General features: G+C 41.3%; 1 protein-coding gene across 2 annotated transcripts; it reads right to left on the bottom strand.

The window, feature by feature from the left end:
- Positions 1-2,384: 2,384 nt before the first annotated feature.
- On the bottom strand, positions 2,385-20,584 carry paqr7b (progestin and adipoQ receptor family member VII, b). Of its 2 annotated transcripts, none has more exons than XM_083760326.1 (5): positions 20,455-20,584; positions 13,798-14,032; positions 12,041-12,189; positions 8,817-9,198; positions 2,385-4,445 (listed from the first exon to the last, which is right to left on the bottom strand). In XM_083760326.1, exons 2-5 carry the CDS (start codon positions 14,020-14,022, stop codon positions 4,134-4,136), a joined length of 1,068 nt encoding a protein of 355 aa, XP_083616452.1. In that variant the 5' UTR covers positions 14,023-14,032; positions 20,455-20,584; the 3' UTR covers positions 2,385-4,133. The 2 variants fall into 2 exon arrangements, with proteins under 2 accessions (XP_083616452.1, XP_083616453.1); XM_083760327.1 differs by having other exon boundaries at positions 13,798-14,029; positions 20,455-20,499.
- Between the last annotated feature and the right edge of the window lie 264 nt (positions 20,585-20,848).

Here is a 20,848-nt window from a genome sequence, read left to right as displayed (position 1 = left end):
AAATGATGTGCCAATACCTTTGCACTTTTACTCAAGTGAAAAATGTGAATACAGGACATTAAAAACCTTTCATCTGTTCATCTCCTTTTCAATGTGGAGCAAAGCAGTGCAGTACGATGCTTCCCTCTGCTGTCTGTATGGAGCATTGTTCTACAGACAGGAATGTGTTCATTATTATATCTATCTGTGTCCTGTTTGATTCTACTACTTTCATAACATTAGAACATAAATGTTCAGACTAAAGGTTTGAACACATGGAGACTCGGTGTGTTACATGATGTTACATGACGTCTAATGGTTTGATTGGAGCTTATGAGTCACTGTGGAAGATGTGGTCCTCATGAGTAGAGGGAAAATGTGCTATACACAGGGCAGGTTTCATGGTTGTAGGTAAAGACTGCCTGCTCAAAGTCAACATTTTCAATCGAATCTTATAGCAAGATTCACTACAATCTCTTTAAATGTGTACACATTTTTGTTATATAAACATGGATGAACACACAAAAGATATTACTGTGTAACACTTTATTTACTTAAATACAACAGAATATTAGTACAGTCATTATAACCACATACAGTATTGTACTTTCGTTTTTGAATAGGCATAAAACATTCTGGTCCCTCTGGCCCCGTCTATTAAGGTGCACAGTGTACATACAGTAGGCTATAGGGTACATTTGGCAATCACCAGTGCCAATGCAGTGCCTACTGTATATACAAGGTACAGTTGACTATCATCAGTGCCATGATTTGTATAAAAGGTCAGTACATCGAGGCAGTGCACAATAATCAGGTCAGTAGCGCAAATTGCGCAATGCAATGAGCTTTAAGATACATTTTTATAAGGATTCCTGATTAGGATTAAAGCTTATTTTGTGGAATATACAGTCTTTGTATTGAGTTTGTGCTTAAAATGTACTGTAAATTCTACAAACTGTTAATAAATATTTCAATCAATCAATCAAAATGGTTTCTCTTGGGCAGAAACCTCTCATCTCCGTAATTTAATGTTTTTATGTTTTGTTTTCTTCCGTAAATTAATGCCCTACTTCGTCATACTGTACTACAGTGTCACACAAAACTACTAGATCCACAACAAGGAACAAGCTCAAAATGCTGGTAGATGTTTTTTAATCCTGAAAGGATTTTTGAACAATATGAACTCTTTCCACCTGTCAGCAACAATATGGCAAGTAACTATATTAGTCATTACTGTGGAAACCAGTTAAAGCTGCACTCTGTAACTTTCCTGTAACCCAGATTCAAACTGGTGTCTCCTGCGCAAGCGCTGCATTTTATTTATTTATTTTTACCACTGAGCTAATAATAGACCCTGCCCGCTTGCTCAGGGGAGAAACTGAATGTTGACCTCCAGGCAATGCAACTTGTCAAACCAGACACAGGATCTAAACGTCTCAGTAGACGAGCAAGGGAGACCAAATACAAGCACAATTGTGTAAGTTATAGATTGTATTAACAAACTCTTACTGTACAGATTGTACAAAATAACATTGTATATACACACAAAAGTTACATAGCACAGCTTTAATATCATGTAAACATGTTGCATGATTGTGAATTGGAGTTTGATGTTTTGCGTGGTCCTAGCCTCACTGCCGCTGTAACAGAGTCATTGGCACAAACTGTGGCGGTGATTTGGTGTCAACCAAAAGTCCTGAATTCATGACATCGGCCCCCTACCAGGGGAAGGGGCGTTATGCTGCATTCACACTGGTGGCTACAAAGCTACAGTACCCTTCACTTTCAATGGAAGCCAGTGACGTGAAGATACAAAGCTACTAGGTTAGTGAGGCTACCGTTCATTTTCAATGGAAGCCAGCGACATGAAGATACAAAGCAACATGCTGTGTCGCTTTGTGTCTTTCGTATAGCTGCCAGTGGGAACGCAGCATTACTATTCTGGCATGTTTGTCATTTTATGTGACATGATCAGTGTATATAATGGTTGATTTTATCTTCTCCGCCACAACAAAAGCATCGTGTCACCAAACAAACTTCTATAGAAACCAGACAGTAGCTCTGTAGTGGTTCTCAAATGTTTCCATTTCAAGGAGCCCTGTAACTCTGAGTGTACCAATGGTTCCACTGGTACACTCTCAGAGTTACAGACCTGTAAGGGTCAATTTCATTTGAGAACCAATGCCGTAACTGATCACAAATAGACGGGTGGACACCTGGGACAAGACAGGATTTGTCAAAAATATGGGAACAATTTCAGGAAATGTGTGGTAGGTTAGTGGTTTATATTCACACAACACAAGAAAGCACGCAGTGCAAGGCGACGCTTTAGACATTCACATCTGAACCACATACAAACACATGTAAACTCAAAGACATGCTTAGAAGCACACACACACACACACACACACACACACACACACACACACACACACACACACACACACACACACACACACACACACACACACACACACACACACACTGTCGGGCATAAACCTTGTATTTCCATGTTACTATTTTTCATAAATTAATGCCCTATTTGTCATACAACATTGTTGTGCAAAAAGCTATGTTTGAAACATTTTTAAAGTGGTTAAGTCTGCCTGTGGGTTTTTATAAATATTTAACCAGAGACACCAACCCTAGCCATATGGCTAAATAATAACTACAGTGGGTTCACTGGAACACAGGTTATTTTGTTCCATTTCCTGAAAAGTAAGGGTTTTGGACATGCAAGGTTTCTACCCAACAGCATGGCTATACAGATACAAACACCGGAACAATTATACTCAAGTCTAACAAACCAACCAACATAACAATGCACACAAAGGCATTGACATCATGGGGTGTGAAAAGGCAAAAGCTGCAGTACCAGCCCTCTTTGAGTACAAAAGAAAATAAAAAAACTAAAACATTGTCAAAACACAGACATCATAGTAAATCTTGGGCACAGAATTCTTCTAGTGTTGAGTGCCAGCCTCATTGCTCTGCACCGTTCACTAACACAGAGAAGGTCTCCCTTTATAGAGGTACATTTGGCTTGCAAACTAGTTCAGTGCTGTAAGTGATGTTTTGGTCAAAACACACCAATTTAGACCTGAGGCCTAATCCTAACCTAAGATTTCTATATACATAGCAACATGTACAATGACACAGATGCTTTCCCAGATTGAAGGGTATAAAAACGTCTAGGCCTTCCGGGTCTAAATGGGTTTACTAAGCTGATAAATGGGTGCCCTCTCCTGAATGGATGGAATTGATGTCCCACCTCAAAATATATTTTCTGTTTTCTAACAGAAAATGGAGAATATAGAACAATTTAAGCCTTATTTAAAAACAAAAATATCACTTACAGCACATGTAACTCATTCAGTAATATGTTGTGGCACAGTGTTTTACCGCCATGAAAAAAGGGCCAAAAATGCAAATGTCTCTGTTTTGAGGTCAAAAGAGCATTTCATAAAAGTACAGCAGGAAGCCAGTTAGTCAGAGAGAACAGAAGCCTTGAAATATCATGAGACTCAAAATTACAAAAATAAATATGTTGAAGAGCTGCAATTTCATTAGGGGGAGGTGGGTCGTAATACATACAAATATGTGTGGTTAAGAAAAGGCATTCTTAATACATATTGACTCAATTTGTCTGCTCTCTGCGTTTAAGAGCTCATATCTTGTTTGTCGAGGTACAACATTCTTTCAGAATATTAAGTGAAAACTACTTTGGTGGGAGGCCAAAAGGATTCTCACGAGAGAGAATGGTGATTTTCTTTTTTGGAGATAATAGCTTGTGTAAAAACAATCACTTCTTCTTCATGACCACTTGTGTCCTTCATTTTTTATGTGCAAAGATTTTCTGCTGTGTCTATCACAAGTACAACCTGTTCTGCAAAAACAAAACAAACAAACAAATGGTCATGGTCAGTCACAAAAATACACTGTTACTGGAATAATACTTTGCCCAGCACACTGTCATTTGGCAGGCCACATGAACAACATTAAAAACCATAGGTTCATCAATAACAAACCTAACTAACGTTAAACAACGTGAACATTTAAAACTCAATGCATCGTCTCTCCAGTGTAAAAAAACCCAAATTTCAAGACCAATTTGTGTTTTTCCTCTCGGCCGGTCATCCACCTCATCCTCCTCTTCACTGCTCCTTCTTCTCCAGGAGGGAGGCACGCACGCGCTTGCGCACGTAGAAGGCGGTGAGCGCACTGCAGCAGGCCGTGAAGATGAAGAGGGCGACTGCGTCGTGGGCCAGGTCCCCGTGCAGCCGCTCGTAGAGCGGCCTGCGCTCGGTGAAGTCTGTGCGCAGCGCCTCGATCTGCACCAGCGTGCACAGCACCAGGAACACGTGGAAGATCTGGTGGCCCTGGCCCACGAAGTCACACCTCCCCGGGAACCAGCGCTCCGGGTGCGGGTAAGCGAAGAAGTAGGCGCTGGCCAGGAAGAACAGCACCTAGAGTAAAGGGTTGCCAGATGTGGAAATTATAAATGTATCATACCCGAAGGCTTACATTTATTGTATTTTAAATGAAACTATCGTGCACAGCCAAAAAATATATCATTGCTGTTTGAGCAGGAAACCTCTTATCTCATATTTTAACTTATTGTGTTTTTTTTTGTAAATGAATGCCCTACTACCTACTTGATCATACTACGGCGTCACACAAACATATAAAAATTGCAGATCTACAAGCTCGATACTTGACACAAAATGTTTTAAGTTTTAAGTAACAGTTTTGGGACAAATGAGGTTCAAATAGGACTCAGGAAGGTTTTATTAGTGTCATTCTAACACTGTCACAGACTTTTTGTATCATTGATAGCATTGTCTTGTATTTCTCTGCATTTGTTTTCTCTGGTCTAGTTTTCTTGTTTCTATGTTTCCGTTTGCCCCAGCTGTATGTGCTCTCATGTGTACAGTATATGAGTATTCCCCAGTCAGTCCTTGTTCAGTCATGTTTTAGTGCCTGACATGTTCTGTATTAAATGCTAATGCCAGTCTTAGGGTTCATCTTACTACCCGCCTAGCTGTCTGCATTTGGTTTCTCACCACACCACATCTATCACCACATACAGACAGATAATAGCATTATAATAGTGATAATTGTAATAATAATAATAATAATAACTAGAAAAGTCGCAATTTTGAAAAATTGCAAAGTGTTGTTGCCGCAGTTACTTACATAGGCCCCTCCCACTAATATTGTCAGCCAATTACAATGTCATGTTATACCCCTGTGATCATGCGTAAGTAAGTCGGAGGGGATATATCCCCTAAAAATCATATCCCCTAGAAATCCCCTAAAAAGTATTCTGCCCCTGCAAGGGAATTTATGTCTTTATAAACGATTGTAAAACATAGATTGGTTACGTAACCAACAACAGCCAATTAGCTACTACAAACGTGTGGTCAACCAACAACATATTTCACCTTATTATTTTCACCTGTAAACCTGTGTTGTGACAATAAAGAAAATTCTTGTTTCTTGAATCAGTAGCTAAGGAATTTAGTGCATTCATGCCCCTTTTCTGGTCATTTGGGAATGTTTTGGCATTATTGATCGTGCAGATAGTAAATATCACACTCATGTGAAGTGACGGGCGCCCACTGTGGCTGCCACATAGCCTTGCTCTCAATATAGTAAGGTCAGTTTCTTCCACTGTTTTCTACCAGGGAGGGGAGGGGCGGAGGGGACAGGGGCTCTGATCGGTGAACCAATATTTCTCCAGCGTTTGCTCCATGCGCGCCCGCCCCTCTAGACCGGAAAGAACGCTGGCTGGGCCAGGCTAGCTGCCACATGACGTCACTTCTTAACACAAAAAATGCTGGAAACGTATCCATACGCTTTATTAATATCGAACGCCGTACGCGCGAAGCGTATGTATACGTTTTATACGTTTTTTTATTGCTTACTGTACATCAACGTCCTATGCTCCAGGACACCGAGGAAAATAACAGCGATCGTCTCCAGGAAGCTCCAATATGTGATCCGGGAGTAAAAAGCCCCTCCCTCCTGAAAAGAGGTCTGTCTGTGGCGAAGACGCTCCCTCCTCCAATGCCTCCATTACACGTATGGGTCTGCACGGCAACGGCATAGACCAACGCAGATGTCAGGGCATCTAAAATGGAGTTACCCATACTCTAGTAGTCTAGTAGTAGTCTAGTGTCTGTGAATACACTCGATTCCCCCTCCCCTCCTGTTTCTACATGGTTTCTCCCGAGGAATCTTTGTGGGGGGAGTCTGAGTCTCTTCTGCCCGGATCGCATTGCAGTTTGAGTTCCCTGGCCCCAGGCCACACTGCGCCTTGTAATCGCCTTGCACCGCTCTCTCATTCTCGGAAAAAGATATAACGCAGTCGTGTCGATTTGCCCTCTGCCAGTATATAAACCAAGAATAATCTTCAACGATCGCCATTTCATAACGTTTTCAACACGCACACGGCACACGCCATGATCAACTAACTGCCTGGCTACGTCTTCAGTCTTCACCAGCCATCGCTATCCGTTGTGTGGATCGCCATCGCGTCTTCACTTTGTTTGTTTGGGCAAGAAGCACGATCAGCGATGGAAAAGAGCTTTATATCCACGGCAGATAAGTAATGACGTATTATCGAAGGACCGCCATGATCAACTTACTGCCTACGTCTTCGTCAGCCAATGCAGCCATCATCGCTATCCGTTGTGTGATTGTGGATGTAGGCTATATCCACGGTATCGAGAGAGACGCCCGGCTGTGATATAGGTCTTATCACTGCAATTATAATGAATAAAAAGGCTACAATCACACAACGGATAGCGATGGCTGCATTGGCTGGTGACAACGTAGCCTCGGTCCCAGGCAGTTAGTTGATCATGGCGGTCCCTCGATAATACGTCATTACTTATCTGCCGTGGATAAAACTCTTTTCCATCGCTGATCTCTGCTTCTTTGCCCAAACAAAGTGAAGATAGCGTTGTCCAACAAAGCAGCCAGTTATTTGATCATCTCTCTCTCCTGTGCTTCTTTCCTCAAACATGTCCAGACATGTCAACCTCAACCACTAAACTCACCGATCCAGTAACGCATCTCACCGTTATACTATCGTTCTGAAGGCAGATATAAAAATAAACATAAATAAATTATTGTCATATACATACTACACACTGAATGAAAGCCCTAATTGTCTACTTTTAGGAGGAAAACAAATACATAATATTGATCCCATGTACAGTTTGTCAGTAGGATATTGAATGCAGTTGTTCAGGTCCAACTATTATTCACAAAATAAGGCCTATAGCGACATGTACATATTATATACCGTATGAAACAGAAGACCCTCTGCTTTCATAAGAAAAAAACTAATACTGTAATAATAATAAAAATCACACCCCTGTGAAGTGAGCATTTCCTCATGAAGTTATCATAGCGAGTTATAAAGGTTTAAAGTCACAGAGATTGACAGGCAGATATAAACATAAATAAATTATTATCATATACATACTACACACTGAATGAAAGCCCTGAATGTCTACTTTTAGGAGGAAAACAAATATATACAAATATAGTTTGTCAGTAATTGGCTATTGAATGCAGCTTGCGCCCACCAGAGAGGATTTCAGAAAATGCATGGACCAGAAGAACTATTATTCACAAAATAAGGCCTATAGCGAAATGTACATACTATATACCGTATGAAACAGAAGACTCTCTGCTTTCATAAGAAAAATACTTCTACTGTAATAATAATGAAAATCACACCCCTGTGAAGTGAGCAGTGCAATGTTGCGCAACATTGCACTGCTCACTTCACAGGGGTGTGATTTTCATTATTATTACAGTAGAAGTATTTTTCTTATGAAAGCAGAGAGTCTTCTGTTTCATACGGTATATAGTATGTACATTTCGCTATAGGCCTTATTTTGTGAATAATAGTTCTTCTGGTCCATGCATTTTCTGAAATCCTCTCTGGTGGGCGCAAGCTGCATTCAATAGCCAATTACTGACAAACTATACATGGGACCATGTGTATTTGTTTTCCTCCTAAAAGTAGACATTCAGGGCTTTCATTCAGTGTGTAGTATGTATATGATATTATTTGTGTTCATTTTTATATCTGTCTGTCAATGTCTGTCAACTTCAACCTTCCATATCTCTGCTGTTTTTTCAAGCGAGCAGCGTGCCTTCAAAAGCAGGTTTTAGAAAAAGGTCAATATCTCCAGAATGGAAGATGGTAGAATCATAATTTTTTTTTTAAATTGAAGTGGACATGTTTGGCCTACTTTTTATTTATGCGATGTGATTCTCGCTATAAGAGGCCCCTCGCTGTGGGCCCCTAAAAAGTTCAAAAGTCCAATGTTAATCGCTTAGCACCAGCAAGCCTGAGCAAATAGAAAACTCTAGCATACAATGTGTTAAAGCATGTCTGTTTAACTGCTTAACTGCTTAAAGCAAACATTAAAAGTCCAGCTGTCACATGACGTCACGAGACTGTTTCCTTATTTATTTTTTTCAAACGTTAAAAGTCTGCAGACTTGGCTGCCACATGACATCACAACAAGACTGCTGTTTTTTCCCCTAAAACATTAGGGCTGTATTTTGCGTGTCTTAAGTACCAGGTCTTATTACCTAAATTTGAGTAAACTAAAGACCTGGAGGCGTGATCACTGCTCTTTGGCCACTCAGAATAGCCAAATGGCATTGATCACACCTCCAGGTCTTTAGTTTACTCAAGTTAGGTAATAAGACCTGGTACTTAAGACACGCAAAATACAGCCCTTAGTCCATAGACCTGGCTGCCCCTCAAAAATGATGGTGTAAATACGGTAAGGCATGGCAACACTGACCTGGAGGCGGTGGTAGGACACGGCCTGGTCGGAGCAGCCCTGCTCCTGCTGGTAGCAGCTGTAGATGCGGTGGAGCACCGGGCTGATGTCCAGGCAGTAGGCCAGCCCCGAGGGTACAACCTGGAACAGCTTGTGGGCGAACTTGGGCATGTCGGGGCTGGCGAACTTGCCGTAGCAGCAGCCCAGGCAGGAGAGCCATGCGAAGAAGGCGGCGGCGGGCAGGAAGAAGCCTCGCACCCGGGCGTGCCAGTCCTCCTCGATGGCATAGTAGTAGTGTGCCAGGGCACTGCCGTACTGGTATACGGCCACGCCCACGTAGTCCAGGAAGTAGAAGGTGTAGTGGGACAGCTCCGACTTGGCCGAGAGCAGGTGGGCCAGAGCGCTGTGGGAAACACAGTCATTTAGGACAGGTGGGCCAGAGCACTGTGGGAAACACAGTCATTTAGGACAGGTGGGCCAGAGCGCTGTGGGAAACACAGTCATTTAGGACAGGTGGGCCAGAGCGCTGTGGGAAACACAGTCATTTAGGACAGGTGGGCCAGAGCGCTGCGGGAAACACAGTCATTTAGGACAGGTGGGCCAGAGCGCTGTGGGAAACACAGTCATTTAGGACAGGTGGGCCAGAGCGCTGTGGGAAACACAGTCATTTAGGACAGGTGGGCCAGAGTGCTGCGGGAAACACAGTCATTTAGGACAGGTGGGCCAGAGCACTGTGGGAAACACAGTCATTTAGGACAGGTGGGCCAGAGTGCTGCGGGAAACACAGTCATTTAGGACAGGTGGGCCAGAGCGCTGTGGGAAACACAGTCATTTAGGACAGGTGGGCCAGAGCGCTGTGGGAAACACAGTCATTTAGGACAGGTGGGCCAGAGCGCTGTGGGAAACACAGTCATTTAGGACAGGTGGGCCAGAGCGCTGTGGGAAACACAGTCATTTAGGACAGGTGGGCCAGAGCACTGTGGGAAACACAGTCATTTAGGACAGTGCTTTTCAATCCTTTTCATATCAAGGTCCATTATTTATACAGCATTTGAGTCACGGACCACCACTTGATGAGATTTTGCCTCTCAGTCAGGTCCAAGACTTAGGCCCAATCCCAATTCATTTTTTAACCCTACCCCTCAGCCCTTGCCCCTTCCCCTTGTCCCTACATAATGAGTGTCAAGGGGTAGGGAGATAAATCATCCCCCTAGGGATTGGAACGTCCCTAAATATTGAACATCCGTTGTAGATATTGATATACAACCTTTTCTCAGAAAATAGCTGATCTGCAAGCTCACTACAGGCCAGTGGTCCCCAAACTTTGATGGCATTTCTGTCTCTAGGACCCCCAATTTATATTGTAAAATCAATGTTAATTAACTCTGAGAGTGTACAAACTATCATTTAGCCCATAACCCACTTTGGAAACTACTTTCCATTTGATTTAAGCTGTAGAGATGGAACGTAAATATAACATTGCTGTGTGGTTATGATGAAATAAATATATTGTAATTTTGTCTCATGTTGGTAGCCCACCATGCAGAATGTAATTCAGCTAGATATAGCTCATTCTGACACCTGCTCAGTTGTAGCTGATTCATTGATTATTATTGTATTAACAGTTTGTATAGCATGGGTACAGATATATATACAGGGTTAGAAAAAGGAAAAACAATTTACAGTATAGAAAGAAGGGGCTGTGGTCACTGTTCATTGTTTTTAATATCATTAAGAACAGAGTCATTTTCTATCAATGAAAATGCCATCGTGATTCATCTCCATCCAATGTACAGTCTGTACAGCAGCTTGCAGTCTGTTCCATAGCTGGTTTGCCTGTGGAAAAAACAACACCAATGCTAATTAGTTATGTAAGTTTTGCAAGTTTGCAACTTGTGGGGATTAGCTTAACATTGGTCATGATAAAACCATAGCTATCACTGCAGCGAGTAGCCAGCGTTATGTAGGTACAGTAGGCTATTTCACGGCTTTTAAGAGCTCAAACTGCAGAATGTTGACATATCGTGGTCTGGGGGGTCGGACTGATGCCTGCTAATAAGCTAGCTTGCATCCGAGTTGTATCACCGGCGCACCGGCGATAAATAAAAAAGAATAAAGCGCCGATGCGGCGCCAAATGAATGGGTAACGTTGTATGAATGCAACGCTGTATCATATCGTTAGTTCACGTGAGGTAACGTTAACCTTTGCTAGAGATTGCGATATTTTTGGCGATGCAGATTGTTAATACATTCAAATAATATTGGTTATTATAATATTTTTCCATAATAAAGGACATAAAAGGCTTCTTACCTCGTCCGCCTTTCAGCCCTCAGTGATGTTGCTTCGTTTGAAGTCCCGTCGAGATATCCCTTCAAACGAAGGGGATTCTAGCCCTCGCCCTCTGCCCTACCCCTCCATCCAAAGACAATTGAGATAACCCTTCCCCCTCACGTGAACGCGCATAAGCAAGGGCAAGGGCTAAGGGCCAGGACGAAGGGAGGAATTGGGATTGAGCCTTAGAATGTTTTTATTTTGTTTTCGTTGGATAAGATTTTGTCCACAAGATTTTGTCCACAATACATTCTCGAATTGTGTAGACGTAAGTAAATTAAGTACTGCAGATGTTTAACAACAATTTAACTCTTGAGACTGTAAAATGAAACCAAAATACACAACCCGGACCACTGGTTTAAAACCACTGATTTAGGGGGGTGCAACCATAGGTGGTTTTAGGCTCTCCCAGCAGGGGGGGCACAGATATATATTTTTAGGGGTACCAAACCAAGGGGGGGTATAATAATAGCCTACAATATCTGGGTACACATCTGTGAGAACTCAATGGCTAAGTTATAGAATATAAATGACTAAATAATAATAATTTATCACTGGACTCCCTTTATCACTGGACTTCTTTCAAAGCATGCCTGAAAAACTAAAATCTATCAAGTGACCACAAGGGGAGGTAAACCTGACTTTGCCAAAGGAGGATGGAGATGTCATTCTCTGCTGACATTTTCCGTTCTCTCCTTATATTATATAAAGTGTTTTGTATTTGTTGTATTGTATCATAGACCAAATGTTTGTCTGTACCACATGCTGTTTACATCTCTGTCTAATAATATTCAATCAACTAATCAAAGCTTTTAGCTACTTTTCCCATCGCCGATTCGTTAATCGATATTTGCAACCTTTTTTTCCTTGTGAATAAATACATTTATGGTCCAAGAAACAAATAAGCAAACACCTGCAGGTGAGGTAGGTGATGGCCGCCACCAGCACAATGAAGAGGGGTTGAGAGTGCGGATCCCGCAGGAAGTCCACCGTCTCTGCGATTTGTCTGCACTTAACCAGGATGACAAATGCCGCCAACAGGTGCGTCCACACGTTCAGCGCCTTGGTGTAGAGGTAAAATGATAAAAATAGTAAATGGTGCATGTATATGTCGCCTTTATCCAAAGCGCTTTACAATATGCATTGCATTCACACACGTATATACACACAGCTTGGTTGAATTAATACTTGATTCTGATTGGTCAATCGCCAAATTCATTGTGTGTTATTTTTGAATGATGAAGGCTCAGATCACCCAGAGCCATTGAAGGAGAGTTACGACGGGGCCAGTGCAATGGCTGCTCCGGGCGGCTATGGGGAGCTGAATAGTTACATAGCCCTATGCACCAGACGTTGACGGAATGCACTGGAATCTACAGTATGGGAGTCGAGTAGACAAGGCATGAACAAACTTTTTTAATGAAAAATAATCGATGCAGACAAATGAAAGGAAACATGGTTCAGGTTATTTTTCGGATACCTTATTTTCTGATTTGCAAACGTTATTAATTATATTGACGTCTCGAAAGAGAAAAATAATAGTTTCTGCAATGCTGCCTCTCAGTTTCTGAGTGGCAGTATCGCAATAATACTGCCCGCGAGAATACTGCCTTTCGGTCACTTCAGTGAATGAAAGGCCCAGCTTTAATGATCTATAAATCACTATATTTTAGATAATAATATAAACATTACAGAGACTTCCGTACAGGTCTAGTCCTACTATAAATGTGCCACATTGCCCCACTGACTTCAAATCCGACACACACGTTCCACACACCCGCAGGGAGTGCAGTGCCCGGTATCGAGGCGGTCGGGCCCACGGTTCTCCAGAACCACCACAAAAATCCCTTCACCTGTGAAATGTCCAGCCTCTGCCTCAGCCAATTGATTGCCATGGCAACCCCACACCTGCCAATTGATTACTTAACCAGTCCACTTTTCTTCACACACAGGCACACAGACAAATACAGAGATCTCCATGTGGGACACAGACAGACAGTTAAAATGCTGCTAACAGGTATTGATACTACAGAGATCTCCATATACAGTATGGGCACAAAAGTGACACAGACAGATAGTTAAAACGGGTGCTATGACAAGTTGACAACGGGTATGTTGCATCGTTCCCAAGCAGGCCTGACGGGCACGTACAGGTCTGGTGCCTAAAATTGATGATATCTGCGCCGCTCTCATTGAAAACAATGTATTTAAAACTCCAGCTTGTCACACTCCAGAGCTGTATGACCATCTCTCGAGCTCTGTTTTCTGCTCCCTCAATGACGCGCCACTCTCCTCTACACCACTCTGAGATCACCTCCTAGCTCAATCTGCGCTGCTTGATTTTGTGTCGTACTCGTATCCAACATGACAGCCATATAAACAAACATGTGTAATTTACAGTTAAACATTTCTCTGACAAGAATATTTATGTGCGATATGTTTGTATGATGAAGTTAGTAGGGCATTCATTGCAGATTCAAAAGCATCACAAGTAGCAAATCTACAAGCGCAAAACGCGTCACTTCGCCGGCGCTTTTTGAGCTTGAGGGTCTGCTACTTTCGATGCTTTTGTGTGATGCTGTAGTATGATCAAGTAAGCATTGATTTACAAAATAACAAAATTTGCATATGAAAAATAAGTTTCAATAATGGTTGCCAGCCCCCACCTACCTCGTTGTGCCTCTGGAACAGCGTGAGGAAGTAGTACCTCCAGCTCTGGTCGGGCTGGCGGTACCCGGTGAGGATGTGAGGCTCCCTGAAGACCCAGGGCACGTCGGAGGACTTGACGGTGCAGGGCAGCGTGGGGAAGGCCGACTCCAGCAGCTGTGGGATCTGACGCAACTGCTGCGCGTTGATGAACAACCGGCCAATCTGCTCCATCACCACCGTCGCCATGACAACGCTTCTGCCGGAGGCGCAAGAGAGAGAGAGAGAGAGAGAGAGAGAGAGAGAGAGAGAGAGAGAGAGAGAGAGATGGGCGAATGAGGCGAGAGAAAGGGTCATGTCAATACAATATCTGGATCTCATCGTCAGGTCTATCTGTGTGTTTGTGTGTGCGTGGCTGCGTGCGTGATCATACTCAAATTACGTCCCCATAACTACAGTATAATTTGAGAATTGGACATTGTGAAGACAGGTTCCCTGGGGCCTGTTTCACGAAACTTGGATTAACTAATCCAGGATTTAGGCCAAAACCAGGCTTTTTCAATCCTGGTCTTTACAGCCTTCGTTATTCCGTTCCACTAAACCCAAGCGAGGCTCAGAATTGGCGGATTTGGCGAGCCGGGATCAGCAAGCCTGGCTGAATAGATAGCCTGACTTTTTGTCTCTAGACCCATTCTGTAGAACACAGATTTACTGATACTTCTTCTTCATGGGGTATTAAGGCAGTTTGCATCCTTAATAGTTGCATTACAGCCCCCTTTTGTATATCTCAGTATCTTTACTAATCTATTCAAGACTTACTGATACAAGGACTTAAGCTTCTAAAATAAATACTGCTGCTGTAATTAAAGAGAGAACATACTCTCAATAGTGGATAGACTGAATGATTAACTACCCCAAAAATATAGTTTACATTTTACCACTACTATTAACTTAAAACAGAATTCTTAATATTGTAAGCATAATGATATTGTCGCATTGTGATATTTGGCCATAACTCCCTCCTCTGAGGGAGCTACCTTTGGGGAAGGGGGTTGTTGTCCAGACAGGGGCGTTTTCACTTTTACAAAAAAAAACATATATAATATAATATAATATAATAATTCTTCTTAACCGTGCACTTGCACGACATCAAACCTATTCTGGGGAACATTCACCAAAAGCAGCTGATCTACAAGCTCACAAGCTGTCATGATGTTGTGCAGCCTATATATTTTGGTTATTTGATTTTATATAGTGCTTAAATTAGTCCTTTAATGCAGACCGATACAAATAAGGCAACATAAAACCATAATAATTGAATAAGTCTGGAAAACATCATTGGTTTGTGATCAGTTTGACTGCTTAAATTAAATAACTCAGAAACTACAAAAGATTTCAAAGTAAAAAGTTCCAGCATCTGTCTCCACAGTAAACTGAATTTTACAAAGTGTGAATGGAGTTTCTAGGTGAAAGTGATTTTTTTACATGCCACTATCTGCCTTTAAATGTCTCAAATTTGAAAGCACTATATCTCTAAAACTATGAAACATTTCAAAGATTCCTTTTCAGGCAAACATGTCCACCGTAAGATGAACCTAAATAGGTTTGAATGGGGTTTCTAGGTGTAAGTATGTAGGACTAGTAGCATGCCAAAGTTTGTGCTATTGCCATTGAGAATGCATTGGGCGTTTAATGAACAGTAAAGACATCAGGATCGTGAAACAGGCCCCAGGGGCCTATTTCACGAAACTTGGATTAGAGATTAAGCCGGGCTTTAACACATATCCTGGTTTAATATATCCTGGATCAGCGATTAACCGGTTTCATGAAAGCTGGTTAATCTTGCCAGATTAATTTAACCAGTTAACCTGGATATGTTGAGGCTTGATTCGGTTTCATGAAAGTGATGCTACATTAGTTACCATGGAAACTAATGCTTTGGACTTAGCCTGCTCCGGACCAGGCTAACAGCCAGGTTTAACCTAATCCTGATGTCTTTACTGTTCATTAAGCAGTCAAACTGATCACAAACCAATTATGTTTTCCAGATTTATTCAATTATTATGGGTTTATGTTGCCTTATTTGTATCGGTCTGCATTAAAGGTATATTCAGTGATTTCATTCAAAAAACCATAGGTTTCGTTTTTGGCTGTGGGACCCAGCCTTTCGTCCAATCAGGATAGAGAGTCAAAAACGAAACCTAAGGTTTTTTGACCCCCAGGGGTTAACTGGGGACAGGGAGGAACTCCTTATATGGCCAGCACACTCTATAGTAGGCAGGATTATCACAACAAAACAAAAAAATAAGTGATATTTGAATTAAGTGAAATCACTGAATATACCTTTAAAGGACTAATTTAAGCACTATATAAAATCAAATAACCAAAATATATAGGCTGCACAACATCATGACAGCTTGTGAGCTTGCAGATCAGCTGCTTTGAATGTTCCCCATGAATAGGTTTGCTGTCGTGCAAGTGCACGGTTAAGAAGAATTATTATATTATATTATATTATTTTTTATTATTTTTGTAAAAGTGAAAACCACTAAATATTACCATTACTCATTGTTTTACAACATATTACCATTGTAACGTTTCACCCACTACTAGTCCTACATACTTACACCTAGAAACCCCATTCAAACCTATTTAGGTTCATCCTACGGTGGACATGTGTGCCTGAAAAGGAATCTTTGAAATGTTTCATAACTTTAGAAATATAGTGCTTTCAAATTTGAGACATTTATAGGCAGATAGTGGCACTTCAAAAAATCACTTTCACCTAGAAACTCCATTCACACTTTGTAAAATTCAGCTTACTGTGGAGACACATGCTGGAACTTTTTACTTTGAAATGTTTTGTAGTTTCTGAGTTATTTAACTTAAACGCCCAATGCATTCTCAATGGCAATAGCACAAACTTTGGCATGCTACATGAACCCATGACCCGGCCCTGTCTGGGCAACAACCCCCTTCCCCAAAGGTAGCTCCCTCAGAGGAGGGAGTTATGGCCAAATATCACAATGCGACAATATCATTATGCTTACAATATTAAGAATTCTGTTTTAAGTTAATAGTAGTGGTAAAATGTAAACTATATTTTTGGGGTAGTTAATGTTCTCTCTTTAATTACAGCAGCAATATTTATTTTAGAAGCTTAAGTCCTTGTATCAGTAAGTCTTGAATAGATTAGTAAAGATAATGAGATATACAGAAGGGGGCTGTAATGCAACTATTAAGGATGCAAACTGCCTTAATACCCCATGAAGAAGAAGGATCAGTAAATCTGTGATCCACATAAGGGGTCTAGAGACAAAAAGCCAGACTGTCTATTAAGCCAGGCTTGCTGATCCCGGCTCGCCAAATCCACCAATTCTGAGCCTCACTTGGCTTTAGTGGAACGGAATAAACCAGGCTGTAAAGATCAGGATTTAAAAAGCCTGGCTTTGGCCTAAATCCTGGATTAGTTAATCCAAGTTTCGTGAAACAGGCCCCTGGTCATAAATAAATGTGTCTATAGACACATTTATTTTTTTACTGTATACAGTACACACACACACACACACACACACACACACACACACACACACACACACACACACACACACACACACACACACACACACACACACACACACACACAAATTATTCAGTTTGTCTTATTAACCAGAAAGCCTTCCACTCCAGAGTGAAGGCTGTATATATTTCACTGCCACTTCTCCGGTCATCATTGTTGTGGTGGCCATGCAACGAAGACACAATGTCATTTCACACTAAAAGAGTACACTAAATAATGTTTCTGAATACCTTTGAGGTGAAAAATAGGCAATGGTGTAATGTAACTAAGTAGCCTACATTTACTCAAATTCTGTACTTAAACAAAATGTTGTGGTATTTATTTTACTTTTTACTTCTACTCCACTACTACACCTGAGACAAATATTGTATTTTTACCGTACCGTACCGTACGTATATCTACGGCAATTAGTAAATAGTATCACGCTCCCAGTCCCCGCCATTGGCGTAGAATGATGTACGGCAATTGGTCTTTTATAGTGCTTGTTATGATCAATGGAGTCGCGATGCTACTTTCAGTACATTAGCACTGGCCGGGTTGCTAGGTGATGTTGTCAACAGCAATGGAGAGCGCCATCTTGAATTTCATGCGCACCCGCACCCACTCTATCTGTTTCTTTCGATCGCCTTTATCTCGAATTCCTTGTCCCAGATCCCACATTTCTGGTCAAGACAAGGTTTAGCCGATAGCCACGGTAATCCTTTCTTGTCGTTGAGTGGTAGATCTAGATATGGTCCAACACCACACATAGTGTAATTAACAAAAGGCGGTCAAACGGTTAAGTTAAGTTAATTTTGATTACCGGACTTTTACTTGTAAAAGTGTTTCTATCTTGCAGTATTATTTTTTTGTTACCCAACTGGTATTGTATCAACACTACAGGACTTTTGCAAACCGACCGTGTTGCATCTGGATGCACCTGACATAATCTAATGTAATGGACCACATATAGGCTACACCATAAGCAAATAAAACCTTCTTTAAATCAATGAAATAATTGTATTTTGTGTCAATTTATGTTTTTATTTAATAATAATAATGAATTTTATTTATATTGCACTTTTCATTCACAAGGAATCTCAGAGTGCTACAAGGTTAAAACAATCTATCATAAAAGGTTAAGAACAGGGTTAACAAAAACAGTGCAAAACAGTGCAAAGCGACAGTTCAGCACAAAAAGGCCTTCCGAAACAGGAAGGTTTTCAGGCCTGTTTTAAAACATTCCACAGTCTGCGGCACACTATTTATTCATTAAGTAGCAAGTAAGTAGGCCTAAGCCGGATAGAGACCAGTGAGCTTGTCTTTATTTAACGGCTAACTGGTCAATTCTCACCCCTTCAGGGTGATTAGACCCCCTACGCTTCCAATCACCTTGATCATCATCTCTTACCTATTGTAATAGCTGTTAGTGTTAGCGCGGTCTTGACTATAATATTGAAGTGTCTATTTGTATGTCTCTAAATGTTTTGATGAATTGAACATGGTGGACCCTCTTGTAAACAAGTGTAATGCTTAATTGGGTTGTCCACTCACAGTTAACATAGTCTTTGTATTGAGTTTGTGCTTGAAATGTACTGTAATTCTGCAAACTGTTAATACATATTTCAATCAATCAATCAATCAATCAATCAATCAATCAATCAATCAATTGTCTAACATGCTACAGCAGCTACACCACCTTTTCTCATTTTGGGGTCTGCCCATTTTTTACGGAGACAGGGGTCTTTGTCAGCTCTTTAATAAAGCGTTCCACTGGCTTGGTGTAGTCAGTATGGTGAACCTATAGAGAAGTTTATATCTTAGTTTCTTTCCGTCCGTTTTTAAAGCAGTGTTTTCCTGTTCCATACACAACCACAGGAAGACGCCACAGAGAGCAGAGGAATGCATTCCAGACAGTCTGGTGTGTTAATGATGGATGGACGGACACAGTGGTGTAAAGTAAATACATTTACTCAAGTACTATATGCCTTTAAAAAAAAACTTTATTAGGCCTATATCTCAGAGAGAAATGTAGTCTACTTTTTACTTATAGTCCAATTATTTGAAAACTTTAGTTATGCCTAGTTTGTAATTTATTATTATTTTTATTGTTGTTGTTGTTGTTATTATTATTATTAGTAGTAGTAGTTTAGTACTATTTATTTATTACAAAACATAGCCTAAGCCTACATTACCCACCTCAGCCTTATATAAATTTTGGCCATTTGGCTATACAAGCTCACATTCTGCACTTTTGGCCTAGGCCTACTGTATTTTTATCCCAATGCTTTTGTAGCTTTACGTTTTACTCAAGTGGCCTAGATTTAGAATTCCGGTAGCTCTGTCCATAAGGCTATGGACCAGAGCTAATATTGAGGTATTGATACTTTTACTTGAGTAAAACGTGAGCACCTTTTTTTCTATTTCCATTTTCCACTCAGTGTTAGAACGCAGGGCTGTAGGAAAAAGGCGTGGAGTGGAGAGTGGAGTGGAGGCACACGCTGTAGCACGGGCGATGAATGGGAAGACATTACGTAACATAAGCCCATCCGACACTATAGTCGAGTCCCCACCCTCCCGTTCCTCAGGGCTGCAGGCATGTACAATATTTATTAGTTCAACAATCCTAGCATACCATTTTCTTCTTTCCTTTAATATTTCGTCAGACAACATGCTAACGACAAACACTCTCTCTCTGGACGAGCGGCAGTCAGTGAAACGGCCGCTTACTGTGCTTATTATTGCTCTTATACGAATGGTGATCGACAGTGTCCAGAAATGTACAGTATGCATACATGCATGTGATGGCTCGCAATTCGCATCCTCCGTGGGAAAAAAGGCCCTGCGGTGCGATGAGATATGCGAGAGGTCTTGTCACCCGGCCATCAGCACCCGATATTCGATTGGAAACGTTTCTAGAAACGTTAACAGAAAAAATAAATAGAAAAACAAAAATCGATATGCAAAAATAAAATGGCAAAATATTTAAATTTTTATTTTTTTGCGTTGACAGGCCGTTTCATGCTGGGCCACTCGCCGGCAAACAGACAGACAGATTACATTATATTAGCCTATAGTATTAAAATAAAATAAAATAAAAAATAAAATACAATAGGTCTTACCTATTTTAGAGGGCAGAATCAGTCCTAAATCTCCGAGCGTGACTCTGCTAAACGGTGTAAAAAGAGGCCGGATGGATGGTTCATGGTTTGAATGAATAGACGGAGGAGAAAACGAGGATTCTGTTCTGTCTCGTGCATGAGGAGAGAGAGGAGAGGAGCGGCTGGACACCGCTGTAGGGAGGAGGGACAGTCGTTTGACGAGCGGCCCATCTAAGCCAATCGGTGAACGAGCTGCTGCCCCCTTTCCGGGTCATAGCCAATGAGCGTCGCTGTAGGCGACCAAACCCACCCATTGTATTGAGGCATTATTGCAGTTCTGATTCTGAATGATAAGTTCTGCAACATGTAGCCGTAGTAGCGTATAGCAATGTAACCAACTGCAGTCTACTACTAC

This window comes from Protomyctophum parallelum, assembly GCF_964188405.1.
Source record: "Protomyctophum parallelum genome assembly, chromosome: 3".
Lineage (NCBI taxonomy): Eukaryota > Metazoa > Chordata > Actinopteri > Myctophiformes > Myctophidae > Protomyctophum > Protomyctophum parallelum.
The sequence above is the reverse complement of the archived record's forward strand: the minus strand, read 5'-3'. Positions and strand labels throughout refer to the sequence as shown.

What these genes read in the sequence shown, in the direction of transcription:
- paqr7b (XM_083760326.1), bottom strand. Translation starts at nt 14,022, where the DNA reads ATGGCGACGGTGGTGATGGAGCAGATTGGCCGGTTGTTCATCAACGCG. An exon ending in ATCACCTACCTCACCTGCAG is followed by an intron (nt 9,199 to 12,040) that starts GTGTTTGCTTAT and finishes TGTTTCCCACAG; the next exon opens with CGCTCTGGCCCACCTGCTCT. An exon ending in TGTCCTACCACCGCCTCCAG is followed by an intron (nt 4,446 to 8,816) that starts GTCAGTGTTGCC and finishes CCTTTACTCTAG; the next exon opens with GTGCTGTTCTTCCTGGCCAG.